The sequence below is a fragment of the Juglans microcarpa x Juglans regia genome, chromosome 2D, assembly GCF_004785595.1.
Source record: "Juglans microcarpa x Juglans regia isolate MS1-56 chromosome 2D, Jm3101_v1.0, whole genome shotgun sequence".
Lineage (NCBI taxonomy): Eukaryota > Viridiplantae > Streptophyta > Magnoliopsida > Fagales > Juglandaceae > Juglans > Juglans microcarpa x Juglans regia.
In genome coordinates, this window is record NC_054596.1 from 33,700,529 (window position 1) to 33,718,966 (window position 18,438).

The window sequence follows — 18,438 nt, forward strand, 5'->3', positions numbered from 1 at the left end:
CTACTTGCCTATTTTCTATTTTTTTCTTTTCTTTTTGTTAAACTTAAAGTTGTTTTTCTTTTTATAATTTTTCTGTTTTTATTTTGAATCTTTATTTCTTTTAAAAAATGTAAATGCTTCTTTGTTTCGAATTAAACTTGTTTTCCCTGCTTTTATGTGTTTGTTTAAAAATGACCGTGTTTTAACTTTAATTTTTTAAATTTTACATTTTTTTTAATTTTTAAATTTATTTCTTAAATTATTTTATGTAAATTGTTTCTTTATTTTTATTTTGAACGTTTTAATATATTTATGAGGTGGCATGATGAATTGTAATTTTCATTCTTTTTTAATTACGACAAGAAAAGTGTAATCAAAGGATGTCACTCCCTCTCTCTCTCTCCAATTAGATCATGCACTAAGTATCCTTTTTAATTAACCAATAAAAGACATGCCCATGTTATAAGATATCATTAAATTATGGAAAACATACCCTTCTGTTAGGGAATTAATAAATGTTGAAAGTGTGAAACAGACAAAAGAAAACCTTGTACCATAACAGTAACAAGTACACCATCTTCCTAGTGGCTCTTTTAGACCTGCCAATACAACCTAAAAGCCTATACAACCTTGGATTAAAAAATACAAAGTACAAATAATATTTATTTGAACATATTATTTTAAAATTTTAGACAAATAATAATAAATATAAATAATAATAAAAAACTAGGTATTAAACCCTAATTCCATTTATTTTTTCTATCATGAGACTAACAAAATCCAGTTTAAAATATGCACCAAATTTCAAAAAGTATTGCTACACTTGCCCATAATTTTATTTATAATATTATAAGTATTGAGTCACAGATCTATTTTATCAGTATTTTTTTAATTTAAATTTTAAATTTTTAAATTTTTTTATTATTTTCAATAGCTGATATGTTAATACGTATGATTATATAAATATAATTGTAAGTATTGATAGTAATTTTTAATTTTAAAATTAGTTATCGAAAAATATATAAAAAGTATAAATATAACAGAGAATTTTTTTATAAATTAATTAAGATAATAAACAAATATTTTTTTCTTGTGAGTAGGACCCTCTATACATCGTATTCTCCGTCTACTTTTCATGCAAAACCATCCAAACGCCGCACCCAAAACACACCAAATCCTGCTCACTGTTCGATTATAATCTTAATCTATGCCGCGCCCTCCGATTGGCTGACGACCATCGCCATTCAACGGACCACCGGAATCTAGCAACTCCGCCGCCGCCCTCCAAAATCTTCCTGCGCCGAGACACGTGTCAGGAAAATATGCATTAGTGTCGTCTATTTAGTATTTTTTGCTACGGGACCCACACCAGATCTGAAATTCCAGTCCAGCCTCCCATTGTGACTTACAACAAAAACCAAGCGCCTACGGACTACGCACGTAGACATTCGGCGCAATCTCTTTCCTCCACCTCTCGCTCGCCGGAAAACTCCTCTCTCCGGTGACCCCAGTCGTCATCCCCCGGTAAGGTCTCGCACAAACTTTTGGGGTTAGGGGCTTTGATCAGATACTTCCCAGAGCTCCACACCAGCTCGGACTCCGTTCATCACAACACCAGAGCTCTCGGCGCTTCTGAGAGGAGCTGCCACTTTTGGAACTGGAGACGATGTCATTCTTGAGGCGCAGAAAGGTCCCGAAGACGCAAATTCCGGGGCCTCAAGAAATTGAGGGTGAAAGCGAGCACGGCGACAAGAAGACGAAACCGAGGCCGAAGCTCAAAGAGCCCAAGAGATGGTCTTGCGTGGACAGCTGTTGCTGGTCCATTGGGTGCATATGCTCGATTTGGTGGTTCTTGCTTTTCCTGTATAACGCAATGCCAGCGTCATTTCCTCAGTACGTGACGGAGGCGATAACGGGGCCGTTAACGGACCCTCCCGGCTTGAAGTTGAGAAAGGAGGGCTTGACGGTGAAGCACCCGGTTGTGTTCGTGCCAGGAATCGTTACCGGCGGGCTTGAGCTGTGGGAGGGGCAACAGTGTGCTGAGGGCTTGTTTAGGAAGAGGCTTTGGGGCGGGACATTCGGGGAATTGTACAGAAGGTAATGGCCTTTTCGGGTTTACGCACAATTCTGGTGCTTCTTGCTGAGAAATTTGGGATTTTGGCATTTTCGGGGATCCCCCCCCAACCACCCCGCTCTTTACTATGCAAACTAGTTGTTTATGTGTGTTTTGAATAGATAGAAACGTATGGGTGAGTGTGTAATGAGCCCTTGTAACCTGACTTTCTAACCAGCTTCCTCTTCCATTCTTTTTGCTTTCCATTTACTTTATGCTCGTAACAGAGTGAGGTTGTTTGGACTTGGGTGTTTGTTCGAGAATGCATATTTTATTTTGGGTCGTTTTCCTATGGAGGAAGCCTATGATGAACTCGCTGAAAACGTATTTACTTTCATTTTGATTAGGAAAATACTTAATCCCAGATGGTTTAGACAATTTCCTTTCCTTTAAAATCAACTTTGGTTTTGGGTGTACAGGTCTGGTCTAAAAGACTTTTTCTTTTTTTTTTTTCTTAAAAGTAAGGTCTAAAAGACTCAGTAGCAGCCAATTCATCCATATGTTGGTTTGAGAAAAAATATGGACTTTATTGTTACTCTGGCGGTTGCTAGAAAGCAAAACTTTCTTGTCATTTTGATCTTAGCTTATGCTGAAATCTCATGGGTGAGGTTGTTGGAAACTGACTCAGGTTATCAGTATTGATAAAGGCCTTATAAAGATGTCTTTCCGTCTAGTTTGCTATAAAAAACATGTTTGAACTGGAGGGTATTTTGTAGACGGTAAGTTTCCCAATAGTTCCTTTAACATGAGATGGTTTGTGAAGTGTTTATTTGATGATAATTAGCGATGTTCATTGGTAAAAGCCAATCGCATAGCATCTTAGGATGACCTTTAGGAAGTCTTTTTGTCATATCTAAGCTCTAATCTTTATGCTGCCTTCCAGCCATCAAACATTCCAATTTAGTGATTTTAAGCCTTTACTTAATATTTTCTTGTCATTCTGTGCATTCGCCATTTCTCATATTATGATATAGGTATGCCTTGTTCCAATAAAATTAATTGGTTTCGTGTATCTGAAAAAAGGGAGGATTGAAGAGCTATTCTCTGTATACCTAAATGGTGGTTGGAACTGCTACTACTTTTGGCACGTTGAAGCTGAAAAATATAAGAGATTAATACTTCTAATTTTTATAAGAAATGAATCTGACTTAGCCAAGCAGAGAGAGAGAGAGAGGTAAATGAAAATATATAATTTATATTGCTTTTGGCCCTTGTTATATGTGTTACATTGACCATTTCTGTTTGTTTCTGCTTGATTAACAGCAGCTAGGATTTTATCATGACAAACCTTCTCTATTTTTACCATTTTTTGGAGTCCGCACTCATTTATTTTGAGGTTATGCAATTGTTTTGGTGGATTGATATTCTGAGGGTGTTTCCCTCCCTATTTCTGTTTATTATCTTCAGACCATTATGCTGGGTTGAGCACTTGTCACTGGATAATGAAACTGGACTGGATCCTTCTGGTATAAGGGTCAGGCCTGTATCTGGACTTGTGGCAGCTGATTACTTTGCACCAGGTTATTTTGTGTGGGCAGTCTTAATCGCCAACCTGGCCCGCATTGGATATGAGGAGAAAACCATGTATATGGCTGCATATGACTGGAGATTGTCATTTCAAAACACTGAGGTATGAACTTTTGTTTATGAATTTATTTTTCCTGGAGTTATTTCACCAACTCAGCTGTGCAAGTAAAATTGATATTCACTAAGTTTTGTTATAGACTTAAAAGTATAGTGTGTTTACCATCTCAAATCAGTTTCTTATTCTCTGCCTAATTTGATTGATCAGGTCAGGGACCAAACTCTAAGCAGGATAAAAAGTAATATAGAACTCATGGTAGCTACAAATGGTGGGAGAAAGGTGGTTGTTATACCACATTCAATGGGTGTTCTGTACTTTCTGCATTTCATGAAATGGGTTGAAGCACCAGCTCCAATGGGTGGTGGTGGGGGGTTGGATTGGTGTGCTAGGCATATAAAAGCAGTGATGAATATTGGTGCACCATTTCTTGGCGTTCCAAAAGCAGTTGCAGGACTTTTCTCTATTGAAGCCAAGGATATTGCTATTGCCAGGTTAAATTTTGAATAGTATTATGATATGAATATGAATAGGTCCTTAGCTTATCATTTATGGTCTTAAAATCTCCTCAATCTCAAAATCACTGCAGACAAAAAAAAAAAAAAAAACTATTTTTGTAGCATATATGGTAGCATTTTAAGGATATAGATTTCATCTATTTCTTTTATTATGGATTTAATGCTGGACAAAGATTTCACGGTGCCAATGCTGCCAATGTTGAGAGGCAAAGGGAATCGTTACTTTAGCAATTCTATTTCAAACTACTGCTTGATGGTCTTTTTTGATATATAAGAATAGATGTTATTACTAACAAGGAAACCTCAAATAGATGGGGGCATGTTCAAGAGATCCATTAAAGATTTACAATTTTACGTTCTTACTGTCAATTTGGTCTGAATACCCTTTTCAGAGGGTTTGCCTTCATTATATAGACGTGAATTTACAAGCTAATTGCCAGATTTCCAGCGTCTAGTATGCCATACAAGGTAAGTATTTACACCCTAATTGACAGCTAAATATAATCTAGCTATAATGGAAAGTATCACAAAAAATACAATAATTCTCCCAAATCATATCTCTGTAACATCCCCCATCAAATTGATGCTAGGAGATCAAGAAGCATCAATTTGTCAATCAAGAACTGATGCTGATGCCAAGGAAGAGATTTAGTGAAGATGTCAGCCGTTTGAAGTGTGGTGGAATGTGAGGAAGAGTAATCACATGCTTTTCAAAAGCTTCACAGATGGAATGACAATCAACTTTGTTGTGTTTCGTACGCTCATGGAAAACAGGATTAACGGCGATCTGAATAGCACTAGTATTGTTAGCATGGAGAGGAGTTGAATGAAGCTGAGGAAATCCAAGTTCACCTAATAACCCACGAAGCCACGTGATCTCAGAGCATGCGGAAGACATAGCACGATACTCAAACTCGGTGGAGGACTTGAAAACTCTGTCTTGCTTCTTACTCTTATAAGAAATGAGTGCATTGCCTAAGAACATGCACCACCCTGTAACAGAGCAACGAGTATCTGCACACCCAGCCCAATCAGCATCACTATACCTCACTAACTGTAAGGAAGACTCTTTAGGAAAGAATAACCCACGATTCGATTTGCCCTTCAGATATCGGATAATGCGGCAGACAACGGCTAAATTAAGATGTCTGGGAGCTTGCATAAATTGACTGACCTGCTGCACAACAAAAGAAATGTCAGGACGAGTAATTGTCAGATAGTTCAAACTCCCAACAAACTGCCAATACAAGGATGGATCTGATAAAAGCTCGCCTTCCTCCTGACGAAACTTGAGATTTACTTCCAAAGGAGTAAGAACATAGTTATCCGGTTGGAGACTAGCCAAAGAAATCACTTCCTGAGTGTATTTGTACTGGTGTAACAAGTTACCAATTGGAGTAAGCTGTACCTCAAGGCCAAGAAAGTATTGCAGGGGACCAAGATCTTTCATGTGAAAGGAGGCCTTGAAGTGCTGTTGCAATTGCTGAATTAAATTAGTATCAGAGTCAGTAATCACAATGTCATCAACATACACCAGAAGCAGCACAATTACTGTAGAAGTCTTATGAAGAAAAAGAGAGGAATCAAACTGACTCTGAGCAAAATGAAATGCAAGTAGAGTAGAGAGAAATTCATCAAACCATGCATGCAGAGCCTGTTTCAGTCCATACAAAGATCCTTTTAGCTAACAAACCTCAGAGGAAGGTGTAGCAAACATGTCGGGAGGTGAAGTCATATAAATTTCTTCCTTCAAATCTTCATGCAGAAAAACATTCTTCACATCCATCTGCCGGAGAGACCACCCTTGCGACGCTGCAAGTGCCAAGATAGTCCTCACAGTAGTCATTTTGGCGACAAGTGCAAATGTTTCTTCATAATCAATACCATACTCTTGGTGGTTCCCAAGAGCCACAAGACGGGCCTTATATCTGTCTAGTGAACCATCAGAATGAAACTTGACTGAGTACACCCATTTACAACCAATAGGTTTGACCCCAGAAGGACAAGCCACAATATCCCAGGTGTGATTTTCTTGAAGAGCCTAGATCTCTTCTTGCATGGCCTACTGCCAACATGCGTGGGTGGCTGGCTGGCTGGCTGAGCATAAGAGTGAGGAACAGAAATAGCGTTGATAGTCACAGTAAGCGAGGTATGAGGAAAACTATACTCGTCTGGTACATGTGTAACTTTGGTGGAGCGCCGGGATCTAGGAACTGTGGGATCAGATTACGAATTAGTGTCCGGAAGGGGTGTTGCAGAAGGTGGAAGACGTCGATGATACACAACACCTGATTTATATCACTCAATAGAAGAAGACACATCATCAAAAGCTGGTAGAAGAGCAATGGGAGGATAAAAAATAACCTGAGACTGAAAGAAATATTAATTTTTTTTAAAAATCACATTTCGAGAGATTCGGAATTTGTTTGCATGAGCATCACAACAAAAAAATCCGTTCTAAGTAGGACTATAGCCTATAAAGGCACACGTGACAGACTGGATAACAAGCTTGTTACGATCAAGTGGTGGTAGATGAACAAAACAAACACACCCAAAAGTATGAAACGATTGATATTTAGGAGATATGTCAAATAATCGAAAGTAAGGAGAATCATAATTTAGAGTGGTAGTAAGCAAACAATTGATCAAATAGACAGCAGTAGATAAAGCTTCTACCTAAAATCGAGAAGGCACAGATGAGTCAATCAACAAAGTACGAACAACATTTAAGAGATAACGATTGTTATGCTCAGCGACTCCATTTTGTTGAAGGGTATAGGGCAAGAACATTGGGAAATAGTTCCATTTTGTTGGAGATAAGTCTGAACAGAATGAGACATGTACTCCCCCTCGGAGTTGGAGCATAAAGTTTTAATACAAGTATCAAATTGCGTCTCAACAAGCACAAATTTTTTTGAAAGGCAGAAAACATGTCAGCTTTAGAACGGAAAAAATATATTGAAGTGAATTGACTATAATCATCAATAAACGTCACAAAGTAATGATGCTGACCATGAGAAATAACAAGACACACCCCAAACATCAGTATGCACAATCTCAAAACATGTAGAAGCACAGCTACCATGCACAGGAAAATGTAAAGTTTTACTTTTACCAAGACGATAAGTAACACAATTAAAAGATACAGTAGAAGAAGAAAACAAATCTTTATTGCCCAAAAAGACATGTTTCATAAGATGAGTCAAGACAACAGAATTAGGGTGACCCAATTTCTTATGCCAGACTTCACTATTATTGGCAATAGCCGTACAAGCAAGAGAAACAACATTAGGAATAGAAAATTGTAAAGCAAATAAACATCCCACTTTAGGCCCATTCGCGATCACTGTCCCTGATACCTAATCCTACATAAGACAACCACCACAAGAGAAATGAACATCACAGTTAGTATCCACCAATTGTTCAACAAAAATCAAATTGGTAGATAATCCGGGGAGACAAAGACATTGCGAAATGAAGAATCCAAATTACCAACAATAGTGATAGGAAGAGTATTGCCATAAGCAATTTGAATATTTTGCATACCTCCATATTTATGAACGCCATGGAGACCCATTGTATTACCAGTCATATGATTAGAAGCACCTGAATCAACAATTCAAGAAGAAGTTGAGTAAGTACTTGTACCTTGCAGGCCTAAAGTTGTAAAAGCAGACACAATCATCTGTTGTACCATTGTTGGTGTGAGAACAGAGGAATCAGAGCTTACGGTGGGGGGTGCAGAAGAAGAATAGGACTGAACAGCAGCCTGAAAAGCTTGGGGTTGGCGATTCTGAGGCCGCACTCGACAGTCCTTGATGAAATGACCTTTTTTCTTGCAGTAGTTACAAACTTTCTTAGGACAATTGCGAGCAATGTGGCCAAATTCCTTGCAACTGAAACACTGCAACTTGTTCCTCCCTCTCTCTTGTGTGGCATAGGCTACATTAACAACCTCAGAAGAGACCATCTGTCATACCCATCTGAGTGGATAGCCGCTGTTCTTCAGGCAATAAGGCTGTGTTTGGATGTTTAACTGAGTTGAGATGAAAGTTGAAAATTAAATAAAATATTGTTAGAATATTATTTTTTAATATTATTATTATTTTGGGATTTGAAAAAGTTGAATTATTTATTATATTTTGTGTTGAAATTTGGAGAAATTGTAATGATTAGATAAGATGAGTTGATATGAGTTTGGGATCCAAACGTACTTTAAGTCTCCCAAACAAACATCCAAAGTAGGAACCGGATTACAGTTCAATAAGCCAGCCCAGACAGGTTCAAATTCAGGCTAAAGCTTCATCAGAAACTAGTCGCGTTGACTCTTAGCATAAACCACTTGAAGAGCCGTTAATGAACAATTGCAGAATACTTGCTCCAGAGTTTAATAAAACCAGAATAAAATTGTTCAATGGTCAAATTACCTTGACTGGAATTGCTAATTTCCAACTCCAATTGGAACTTCCGAGCACTGTGATCTTGGTGATAAATACGGTGGAGATAATACATAGCCTGAGCCGTGGTAAAACAGCAAAAATTGGTCACAAGATGCGGCTCATTCGTCCCCTACAGCCAAGAGACCATTGTAGCATCCTTGACCTCCCATTGTGCAAATTCTTTTTTATTAGTGGGAACTTTAGCAGAACTATCAATATGATTTGATAATTCTTTCCCTTTCAAAAACATCTTAAGCTGAAATTCCCACGTAGGAAAATTCTTTCCAATAAATCGAACAATAGTATTCTCAATAGACATGATGAAAGCACCAAAAAAATAAACCCAAGTAGTCACAGCAATAAAAGATCCAGAGAACACTTAACAGCAAGAGGCCCAATCGGAATACCTGCCCTAAGAACTTGCCGAACCCGAGAACACCTACAGAAATGGCTGACTGCCACATAGTCACCCTCAGACGACGCCGATGGCCACAGAAGATGCCGACAACCACCAAACGAAGGAGCCTACAGTGCTTGCAACTCCAAAACGAACGCCGACAGTCACCTACAGAAATCAAGAACACCTACAGAAATGGCCGACTGCCACACAATCACCCTCAGATGACGCCGACGCCCACAAAAGATGTGTTATGGACCCCGGTCTTGTCCCTAACACTAAGGACCACGAGCTTGCCTTGGTGAGGGTGATGACCGAGTGACCTTGTCAACTTGTTTGACCTTCTACAAAGGGTTGGTGTTTGGGTGATGGAAGGATGAAGATGATGATGAACTTGGGTAGGCTAAGTGTTTAGGGAGGACAATTCAATGTAGGCGGCTTGGGACTTTTCCTTGAGTGTGGCACCAAGATGATGGGCTAGGATTGGATGAGTGAGGTGAGGTTAGGGTTTTGAATGATCTAGGTGATGATTATGAGTGTTTTGAGGCAATATGGACGGCTTGAAGGGTGCCCTTGATGTTTGGGCCACTTGGATGGTAATTAGAGTTAGTATAGTGAAGTATAGTTAAGGTTTTGTGGAGTGGCTAGGGTTGATTTCGAGATTGGGAAGAGTTGGCTTAGGGTTGGAGTTTAGGATGATGCTAGGGTTTGGGAATGAGGTGGAAGAGTGAGAAATTAGGGTTTTGGGTGTCAGGCAACTAGGGTTGCCGAAATGGGTATGGTAGGATTAGGGTTGACGTGGTCTTTGAAAGGTTGGCTAGATTTGGATGATTTGGAAATAGATATGAAACATTTGCAAGATGGAGGGAATCTTTGAGGGAAGAGGGGAATTCGAATTTGGACTAGGATAGCAAGTCAATAGTTGACTAGAGAGATTTTAGGAAGAGTGATTTAAGGGATTGAATGTGATTGTCAATTCCTTAAATTAAGGAATTTTAAATGGGATTTGAATTTGAATGTGAGGAAGTCAAGACCTAAAAGGAATGAGTTACCTTATAGGACTTGAGGTGGGCGGCTAGGGTTTTATGGGTGGATGACTTTAGGGTGGCCGAATATGGTAAGGGGAGAGTATGACTAGAGTTTTATGGATGGGCGACTTTGGTGTGGTTGAATAGGGTAAGTGGAAAATATGGAAGTTGGGAGGAAATATGGGTTTGGCTAGGTCAATGGATATGATGGATGAAGGGCAATTATGGGTAGTGCAGAATATGGTAAGTGATGATTTGGCTAGGATTTTTATGGAGATGGGCGGCAAGGCAATTTATGGTAAGTAGACTAAGGAAAACACTATAGTGGTCAACTTATGTAGTGAGGAAAGATCAAATGGTTGAATGAAATGGGTTGTGGTCGAACAACACAAGAATGCCTCAAGAACAACACAAGTAATTCTCAAGAACACAACAAGAATAATGCACATAAACTAATAAGATTAAAGGATAGAAAATGGAAGACAAGAGATGGAATGGAAAACATTTATAAAATTAATGGATCCTTAGGGATTCACGAATTGCATCCTAAAGATGAAAATAAACAAGATAGATTGAACCACAACTATTCACGAATTGCAATGTGTGATCCTCTCTTAGGGGATTCACATATTGCACCCCAAAGAGCCCAAGTGCCTAGCACTGAAGGGTGATCTCAAGAACAAGATAATCCGCCCACAATGGAAATTTGCCAAAAGATGTAAATGCAAAGATTAAGGGTCCTATTTATAAGGATTACAACTTGGAAACCCCCAATAGATCTCTTGGAAAATAAATAATTAAATTAAAATAAAATAAACAATAAACAATAACATAGTTGACATAGGCCAAGTTGACCCATGACATGCATGAGCCCATGGGTGGGCTAGGCTGGCCCATGGGCATGGCTGACATTGCTGGCAAGGCTGTTGGCATGTGGTTGACATGGCTCAGGAATGGCCTGGGCGCTGGCCTGGTTGGCATGGCCCAGGCAAGGTGCTTAGGCGCTGGGAATGCAAGTGGGCCGCTGGTGTTAGGGACCCCGGTCTTGTCCCTAACACTAAGGTTCACTAGCTTGCCTTGGTGAAGATGACGACCGAGTGACATTGCCAACTTGCTTGGTCTTCCACAAAATGATGGTGTTTGAGTGATGGAATGATGATGTACTTGGGTAGGCTAAGTGTTTAGGCTAAGGCAAATCAATGTGGGTGGCTAGACTTGTTCCTGAGTGAAGTGCCAAAATGATGGAGGCTATGGTTGAATGGATGAGATGAGGTTAGGGTTCGGGTTCGGGTTCGGGTTGGAGGCAACTAGGGTTGCCGTGGACTATGGTGGAAGTAGGGTAGGCGTGGTCTTGGAAGATTGACTTAGGATTATGGGTGTTTGATGCAATGGAAATGGCCTAAGGTTTACCCTTGATGTTTGGGCCACTTGGATGGTGATTAGGGTAGGTATGGTGTAGTGTAGTTAGGGTTTTGTGGGGTGGCTAGGGTGGATTTCGAGATTAGCAAGAGATGGCTTAGGGTTTGAGCTTAGGATGATGCTAGGGTTTGGTTGGCTTAGGAATGGATATGGTAAGTTTGAAAGATGGAAGGAATCTTTGATTAAAGAGGGAAATTTGAATTTGAATTAAGATGACAAGTCAATAGTTGACTTAGAGTGATTGTAGGAAGAGTGATTTAAGGAATTGAAGAGGATTTGCAATTCCTTAAATTAAGGGATTGGATTTGGGATTTGAATTTGAAATTGAATTGGAGGAAGTAAAGACTCCTAAAAGGAAAGAATCACCTTAGGGAGCCTTGAGAGATTTTAGGAATTGGATGAGTGATTGGAGGGATGGAGTGATTCTAGGGGAGTTCCTAGAATTATGGGATTGGATTGGATTGAGTCAACTATCCTTGAATTAAGGAAGTTGCCAAAGAGGATTCTTGATGGATGGCTAGGTCAAGGGTTAAGATGATGGAGTTGGCGCCACTTGGGTTTAGGGTTTGGTGTTGGGAAAATGATGATGGGCGGCTAGGGCTTGTGTTTAGGGTTTTGGACTTAGGGTAAGGATGTGGTCGGCTAGGGTTTATGGTGGATGGCTTAGGATGGCCGAACATGGTAAGTGGGAGTGGAGGCTAGGTGTATTTCGGCTAGGGCAAGTTTTGATGAGGCAAACCAATTATGGAAAGTGACAAACTTATGGAAAGAATGACAAACAAGGTGGTGGTCGAGTTTGGTGGCTTGGATGGATTGGAAGAGCAAAAATTGTGAAGAACACCAATAACAAACGAAGAACACTCGAGAACACTTTGAAGAACACTCAAGAGCAAAAACAATAATATTTAACTACTTGAATGAACTAAAAAACAAACAAGATAATTCAATACTTGATTCACGAATTGCACAAGAATTAAATAAATCTCATATATTGATAAACACAACTTGGATTCACGAATTGCACCAAGTTGCAAGAACAAGATAGATGGATTGAACCACACCTATTCACGAATTGCAAGGTGTGATCCTCTCTTTGGGATTCACAAATTGTACCCAAAAAGCCCAAGTGCTTTAGCACCGAAAGATGATCTCAAGAACAAAATAGTCTACCCACTAGGGAATTTGCCAAAAGATGTGAATGCAAAGGCTAAGAGTCCTATTTATAAGGATTACAACTTGGAAATCCCCAATAGGTCCCTTGGAAAATAAATAATTAAATAAAAATTAATAATAAAAAATAACATAGTTGGCATGGGCCAAGTTGACCCATGGCATGCATGAGCCCATGGGTGGGCTAGGCTGGTTGTTGGCATGGCTAGCATGGCCCAGGCAGGGGCCTGGGCGCTGGAGCGCTGGGGGTGCTGGGGCGTGCGCGCGCGCTGGGGGTGGGCGAGGCGTGCGAGCGCGGGGCGCTGGGGCGCTGCGCGTGTAGGGCGCGGGCGAGGCCTGCACGCGCGCGGCATGTGTGCTAGGCGCACTGACCATGCTGAATGGGCTGGTTTCGTCACCAACCTCCTTGGGCATCCTGGGCATGTCAAGGCAGGCCCTATGGCATGCCCTTGGGGCTGCTTTGGGGTTGTCCAACCTTATCTCGACTTGGCTAGTGGCTTAACCATGGGTCACAAAACATGGGTTCCTACCAGCTGGGCTACGCGCGCACTGGGTATGCGCTCAGAACTGCTGCGCGCGCTAGGCTGCTACGCACTACATGCACACTGTGCACGCGAGGCCCAGGCTGGGGGTGCTGCGAGCGAGCTGGGCATGCGTGTTGTGTGCGCTGGGCTACTCGTGCTGTGCGCGCTGGCCCGGCTGAGCGTGCTGGCCTGGTCACCAACCTCACTGGGCATCTTGGGCATGTCAAGGCAGGGCCCATGGCATGCCCATGGGGCTGCTATGGTGCTGTCCAGCCATGTCTCGACATGGCTAGTGGCTTGGCCATGGGCCAAAAAACATGGGGTCCTAACAAGATGCCAACAGGCACCAAAACGTCAAACCCAGAAGTTGGAACAGCACAGACAGCTCTGACTCCCAACCAAGAACAACCAAAGCAAGAAAATTTTGTAGAAATAGAGAAGAAAAAAAAACTCTTCCCGTCGCACACCATTGATTAAGACCACAGAGATGAATATCAGAGTAGGGGCTCTAGTACCATGTCAATTTGGTTTGAATACCCTTTTCAAAGGGTTTGCCTTCATTATATAGATGTGAATTTACAAGCTAATTGCCAGATTTCCAGCGTCTAGTATGCTATACAAGGTAAGTATTTACACCCTAGTTGACAGCTAAATATAATCTAGCTATAATGGAAAGTATCACCAAAAATACAATAATTCTCCCAAATCATATCTCCGTAACAGTCACAACCCAGTCAGTCAAGAAAAGAAAGAGAACAGAAAAGTTTCTCTGACTAGTCATTAATTTATGGGAAAATTGCATTTTGCACCACCGCACTACCACCATTTTTTCACTTTGCAACCTAAATCCTAAACATCCAAATTTTGGCAGTTTACACCATTGGTCAAGATCTGATATGATTGTTGAGATCGAAGAAAAAATAGGACATTTGGAATAATCCTACAAGCCAAATCCTAACAGAGGGTGTAATTTGCCAATATTTGCAGTTTAGGATGTCAATTGCCAGTTGTGGTAATTTGGGGGCCATTTGAGAAAAGGGTAGTAGTTCAAGTGTGCAAAATGTAATATCTGCATGATTTAATATCCTTTCTCAGGGATCCCTTGTTCATGTACTTAACATTTTGTTACTAATTTCCTGTTCAAAATAATATCATCATGACATCCAAGAATGCCTATACGTCTTTGGGTGAACTTTATGCTTAAATATTATTTACTTGAACTCCTAAATTTACACATAGAGTCCTGCATGCATGTGTTTATCCATTTTCGCTCTTGATCAATTGCTAATCCTTAAACAGGGCTTTTGCGCCTGGTGTTTTGGATAAGGATGTTTTTAGTCTACAAACTTTACAGCATATGATGCGGATGACCCGCACATGGGATTCAACCATGTCAATGATACCAAAAGGCGGGGATACCATATGGGGTGGCCTTGATTGGTCACCAGAAGGGGACTTTGATTGCTGTGCCAAGAAGCTCAAGAATAATGATGCCCAAACTGCAGACCAAAGTGGGAAGGAAAGTTTGGGATCTACAAAAAAAGTAAATTATGGGAGAATCATATCATTTGGGAAAGAGTTAGCTGACATACATTCCTCCAAAATTGAGAGAGTGGATTTCAGGGTAATGTTCGAGTTTCGGTTTGATTTCTTGAAGTTAAAATCAATTGCATGGATGGTAAAGAGGTATTCTCTCCATGTGTGCGTGTGTTTGTGAAAGGCAAAACTATTCAAAGTGTATTTAGTTCTTCAACCTCTAAGAGGTTTTACTTTTGAGTATATTCATGTGAAGGAAAAGATAATTTATGGTAAAGAGAGAAAATTAATGTGTAACCTATGGAACCGGGTGAGTATGTCTAGGAATCAATTGGTAGCGAGAAAAAGGATCACTTATTTCTTGAACTGTTCTTTAGAAAAATTGATCTGATTGATGATCCATAAAATTAATTATAGTTCATATAGGTTATTGAAATTATATATCATTTTCAGCCAGTCTGTAATCTGTATGCATAGCAATTGGTCCTATTGTAGACATGGTGGTTGGGTACTTGGATTTGTCCTAGTGGTGGTACTGGCCTCAATTCTAATGCGATGCAGTAATGCACAAACAAAGTACCCTGATTGTTTGGAAGACTATCAAATGCAAGCATGTATAAGTTGTCATATTGCTAAAATGCACAACCAAAAATATGGAAGGCAGAGTGCAATCAATTGCACCCTAAGAATGGCTATTCCTCGTGGTCAAAGCTAAATTTTACACCTGAATTACATTTCTGTAATCACCAAGTACCAATTGAATTATCTTAAATTTGTTTCTGAGATGCTCATTGATTTGAGGCACTTGCTACCTACATTAGTGTAATTTCTATTTAAAGTGTATTACTTGGAGTTAAATGAGTTTATTTGCTCATGACCAACAGGGTGCTATCAAGGGTGATAACCTTATAAATACAACCAAGTGTGATGTATGGACGGAGTACCATGAAATGGGTATTGAGGGTGTCAAAGCTGTTGCTGATTACAAAGTTTACACAGCTGGATCAATTTTGAATCTGCTAAATTTTGTTGCCCCAAAGTTGATGGCGCGTGGTGATGCTCATTTTTCACACGGAATTGCAGAAAATTTGGATGACCCTAAATATGAACATTACAAATATTGGTCAAACCCCTTAGAGACAAAGTGAGATTTTCAATGATTCTTTCTTGTTCTAATAGTTTGTTTCTCATGTGTGACGAATTGAACTTGATGCAATTATTTCCCTGCTTCAAATATTGTTGATGATGCCCTGTTCAAATCTTTTTCTGTAGTGTAACTGCCCAAGGTCAGCTTTTTAATTAGCCAACCATTCGTTTTTTTGTTTGGTGTGTATCAACGCATGTGTCTGTTTATAAGAATATACAATCACGCATATGTGATCATGTTTGCATATAAGTAATTGTATAGAGCGTCATCTGTGTGGTATAGAAGCTTAGATTTTAAAGTTCTACGATTTAAGTGGAAGGCCATGGCGGTGGGTTGCTGTGCTAGTCTCCCCTGGGGTTTGGGTTCCATGGGTGAGTCCTAAGAGCTCTGCTATTGGGTGGTACCCCCGTCATAAAAATTAAAAAAAAAAAAAAAGATTTTAAAGTCCTATATTTTAAGTTGAAGATAATTCTTTTTCTTTGATAAGTAGTTATTTGGAATAACAATAGGCTTACTAAAAAATTTTGTCAGCAGTTGGAAACTCTCTTCTTAATCTTCAAGCAATATGTTAGGCTGATGGTGTTAATTTTTTTCTTTGTTATTTATCATAGATAATATATTATCATAAACATTCTCTAGCTCTAGTTTGGTGATTCATGAAAGAACATTATTTGATTGAATATTCTCTCCAGTCGTGCTACTTAAACTTCTGTACTGGCTTTGCAGATTACCGAATGCTCCAGACATGGAAATTTATACTATGTATGGTGTTGGAATCCCCACAGAAAGGGCATATGTGTACAAGTTAACTCCTGCTGCTGAGTGCTATATTCCCTTTCAGATAGATACTTCAGCCGAGGGTGGAAGTGAGGACTCGTGCCTAAAAGGTGGAGTTTTTTCTGTTGATGGGGATGAAACTGTTCCTGTGTTAAGTGCAGGTTTCATGTGTGCAAAAGGTTGGCGGGGAACAACCCGTTTCAATCCCTCAGGTATTCGTACTTACGTAAGGGAGTATGATCATGCCCCTCCAGCTAATTTCCTAGAGGGTCGAGGCACTCAAAGTGGTGCTCATGTAGCTATAATGGGTAATTTTGCATTAATTGAAGATATTATTAGAGTAGCAGCAGGGGCTACCGGAGAGGACTTAGGTGGGGATCGAGTTTACTCTGATATTTTCAAATGGTCCGAAAAGATCAACTTACAACTCTAGATTCATATGGTGAGTATCTGAAGCTCATTGATACAATTTCCTTCAGACCTTGAAGTGATAATATATTGTTGAAGCAACTTTAATTGATACTAAATCCCAAGAGCACGACTAAAAACCAGAAATCGTGCTTGACTAACAACCAGGGGACAATCCTCATGGTATTCTCGATTCTACCATCTCCTAGAATTTTTATTTTTTATTTTTCCATTACAGTGTGTTTTCATAACTTTCTTTCCTTTAAGCTATTCTTTTTTTATTATTATTAAACTTTCTTCCCACCCTTGTTTCAGCATACTTGCTTCTATACTGTGCTTGAAGGCACCTGATGAACTCTTTCCTAGCAACGATGGTGGTGGTAGTTTTATACTCGAAGTGTAGCCTAAGGAATGAGGTGCTGGTTGCTGAAGCAAATGCATCCAGATTTATATTTCATTCTTTCAGGAAGTGCTGAATCTTGTTTATGAACCTATACCTGCATTACACCGGGCTCCCTAGGTAGGTGCACTTCTGGAGTTTATAGGTGCCTGAAAAATTTTGAATATTCATTTAATTTATTTGATTATTGTCAATATTCATTGTAAATACTCTCTCTCTCTCTCTCTCTCTCTCTCTCTCTGCGCGTGCTTGAGGTGCTTTGATGATAGCGTTTTCCTTGAATGATGAACTTCACACGGCCTAAAATTGTTAATGATAGATAGTAGCTGTCCGACGGGGCTGATGAACCATATGATTGTTGAAACTTAAATATTGAACAAATAGAGGATTCTTTGGCTGGTGTTTGCTTGACCCAACTATTATAATACACCATTCACCTTGCAATTCGGTGTAATTTAAGTACCTCAATTTGTGATTTGTAACGCCAAGTTTTTGTTGGGGTCTTGGGCATAATTGTTTTGAGACGCTCCAGATTGGTCGGGTGTGAAATTAATTTTCACACCGGCCAATCATGAAGTGCCATGTAGGCATCCTAAAAATATGTAAACTAGATCTGCATACAGTGAATTGACACTCTCTCTCCTTCTCTCTCCCTCTGAACCCTCCCCCATCTGCACTTAATTGAGCCCCCCAAAAAAATGAGTTTTCTAAACCTCATTTGTGTTTCTCTGTATTTTTTGTTCATCACTTGATTAAAGAATTTATATTTTAGGTCCCCTGCATATTAAACCTTCTATTGGAAAGAAAGTTAGCAAAGAACATAATATCTTAATTCAGAATTTGTTTGGCAAGCAGCTGCACTCGACTTCAAAGTCGACGGAAGGTAAAAAAAGGCATCCCCAGTAGAACTCTTACATTTTTACCTAGGAACCCTGAGTCTTCATCTAAATTCTTAGACTATTTCCGGCCAATTCAAACTTCAAAACATACACAAAGATTGA

General features: G+C 39.7%; 1 protein-coding gene across 2 annotated transcripts; it reads left to right on the top strand.

Annotated features, from left to right (window-relative positions):
* Positions 1-1,349: 1,349 nt before the first annotated feature.
* LOC121250332 (phospholipid:diacylglycerol acyltransferase 1-like) lies at positions 1,350-17,643 on the top strand. Of its 2 annotated transcripts, none has more exons than XR_005937763.1 (7): positions 1,350-2,076; positions 3,500-3,722; positions 3,885-4,168; positions 14,469-14,793; positions 15,590-15,849; positions 16,579-17,220; positions 17,353-17,643. XR_005937763.1 is itself a non-coding variant. In XM_041149435.1 (7 exons), the coding sequence occupies exons 1-6, from the start codon at positions 1,646-1,648 to the stop codon at positions 17,060-17,062; spliced, it is 2,007 nt and encodes a 668-aa protein (XP_041005369.1). In that variant the 5' UTR covers positions 1,350-1,645; the 3' UTR covers positions 17,063-17,071; positions 17,353-17,643. The 2 variants fall into 2 exon arrangements, 1 of the variants encoding a protein (XP_041005369.1); XM_041149435.1 differs by having other exon boundaries at positions 16,579-17,071.
* Positions 17,644-18,438: the final 795 nt, after the last annotated feature.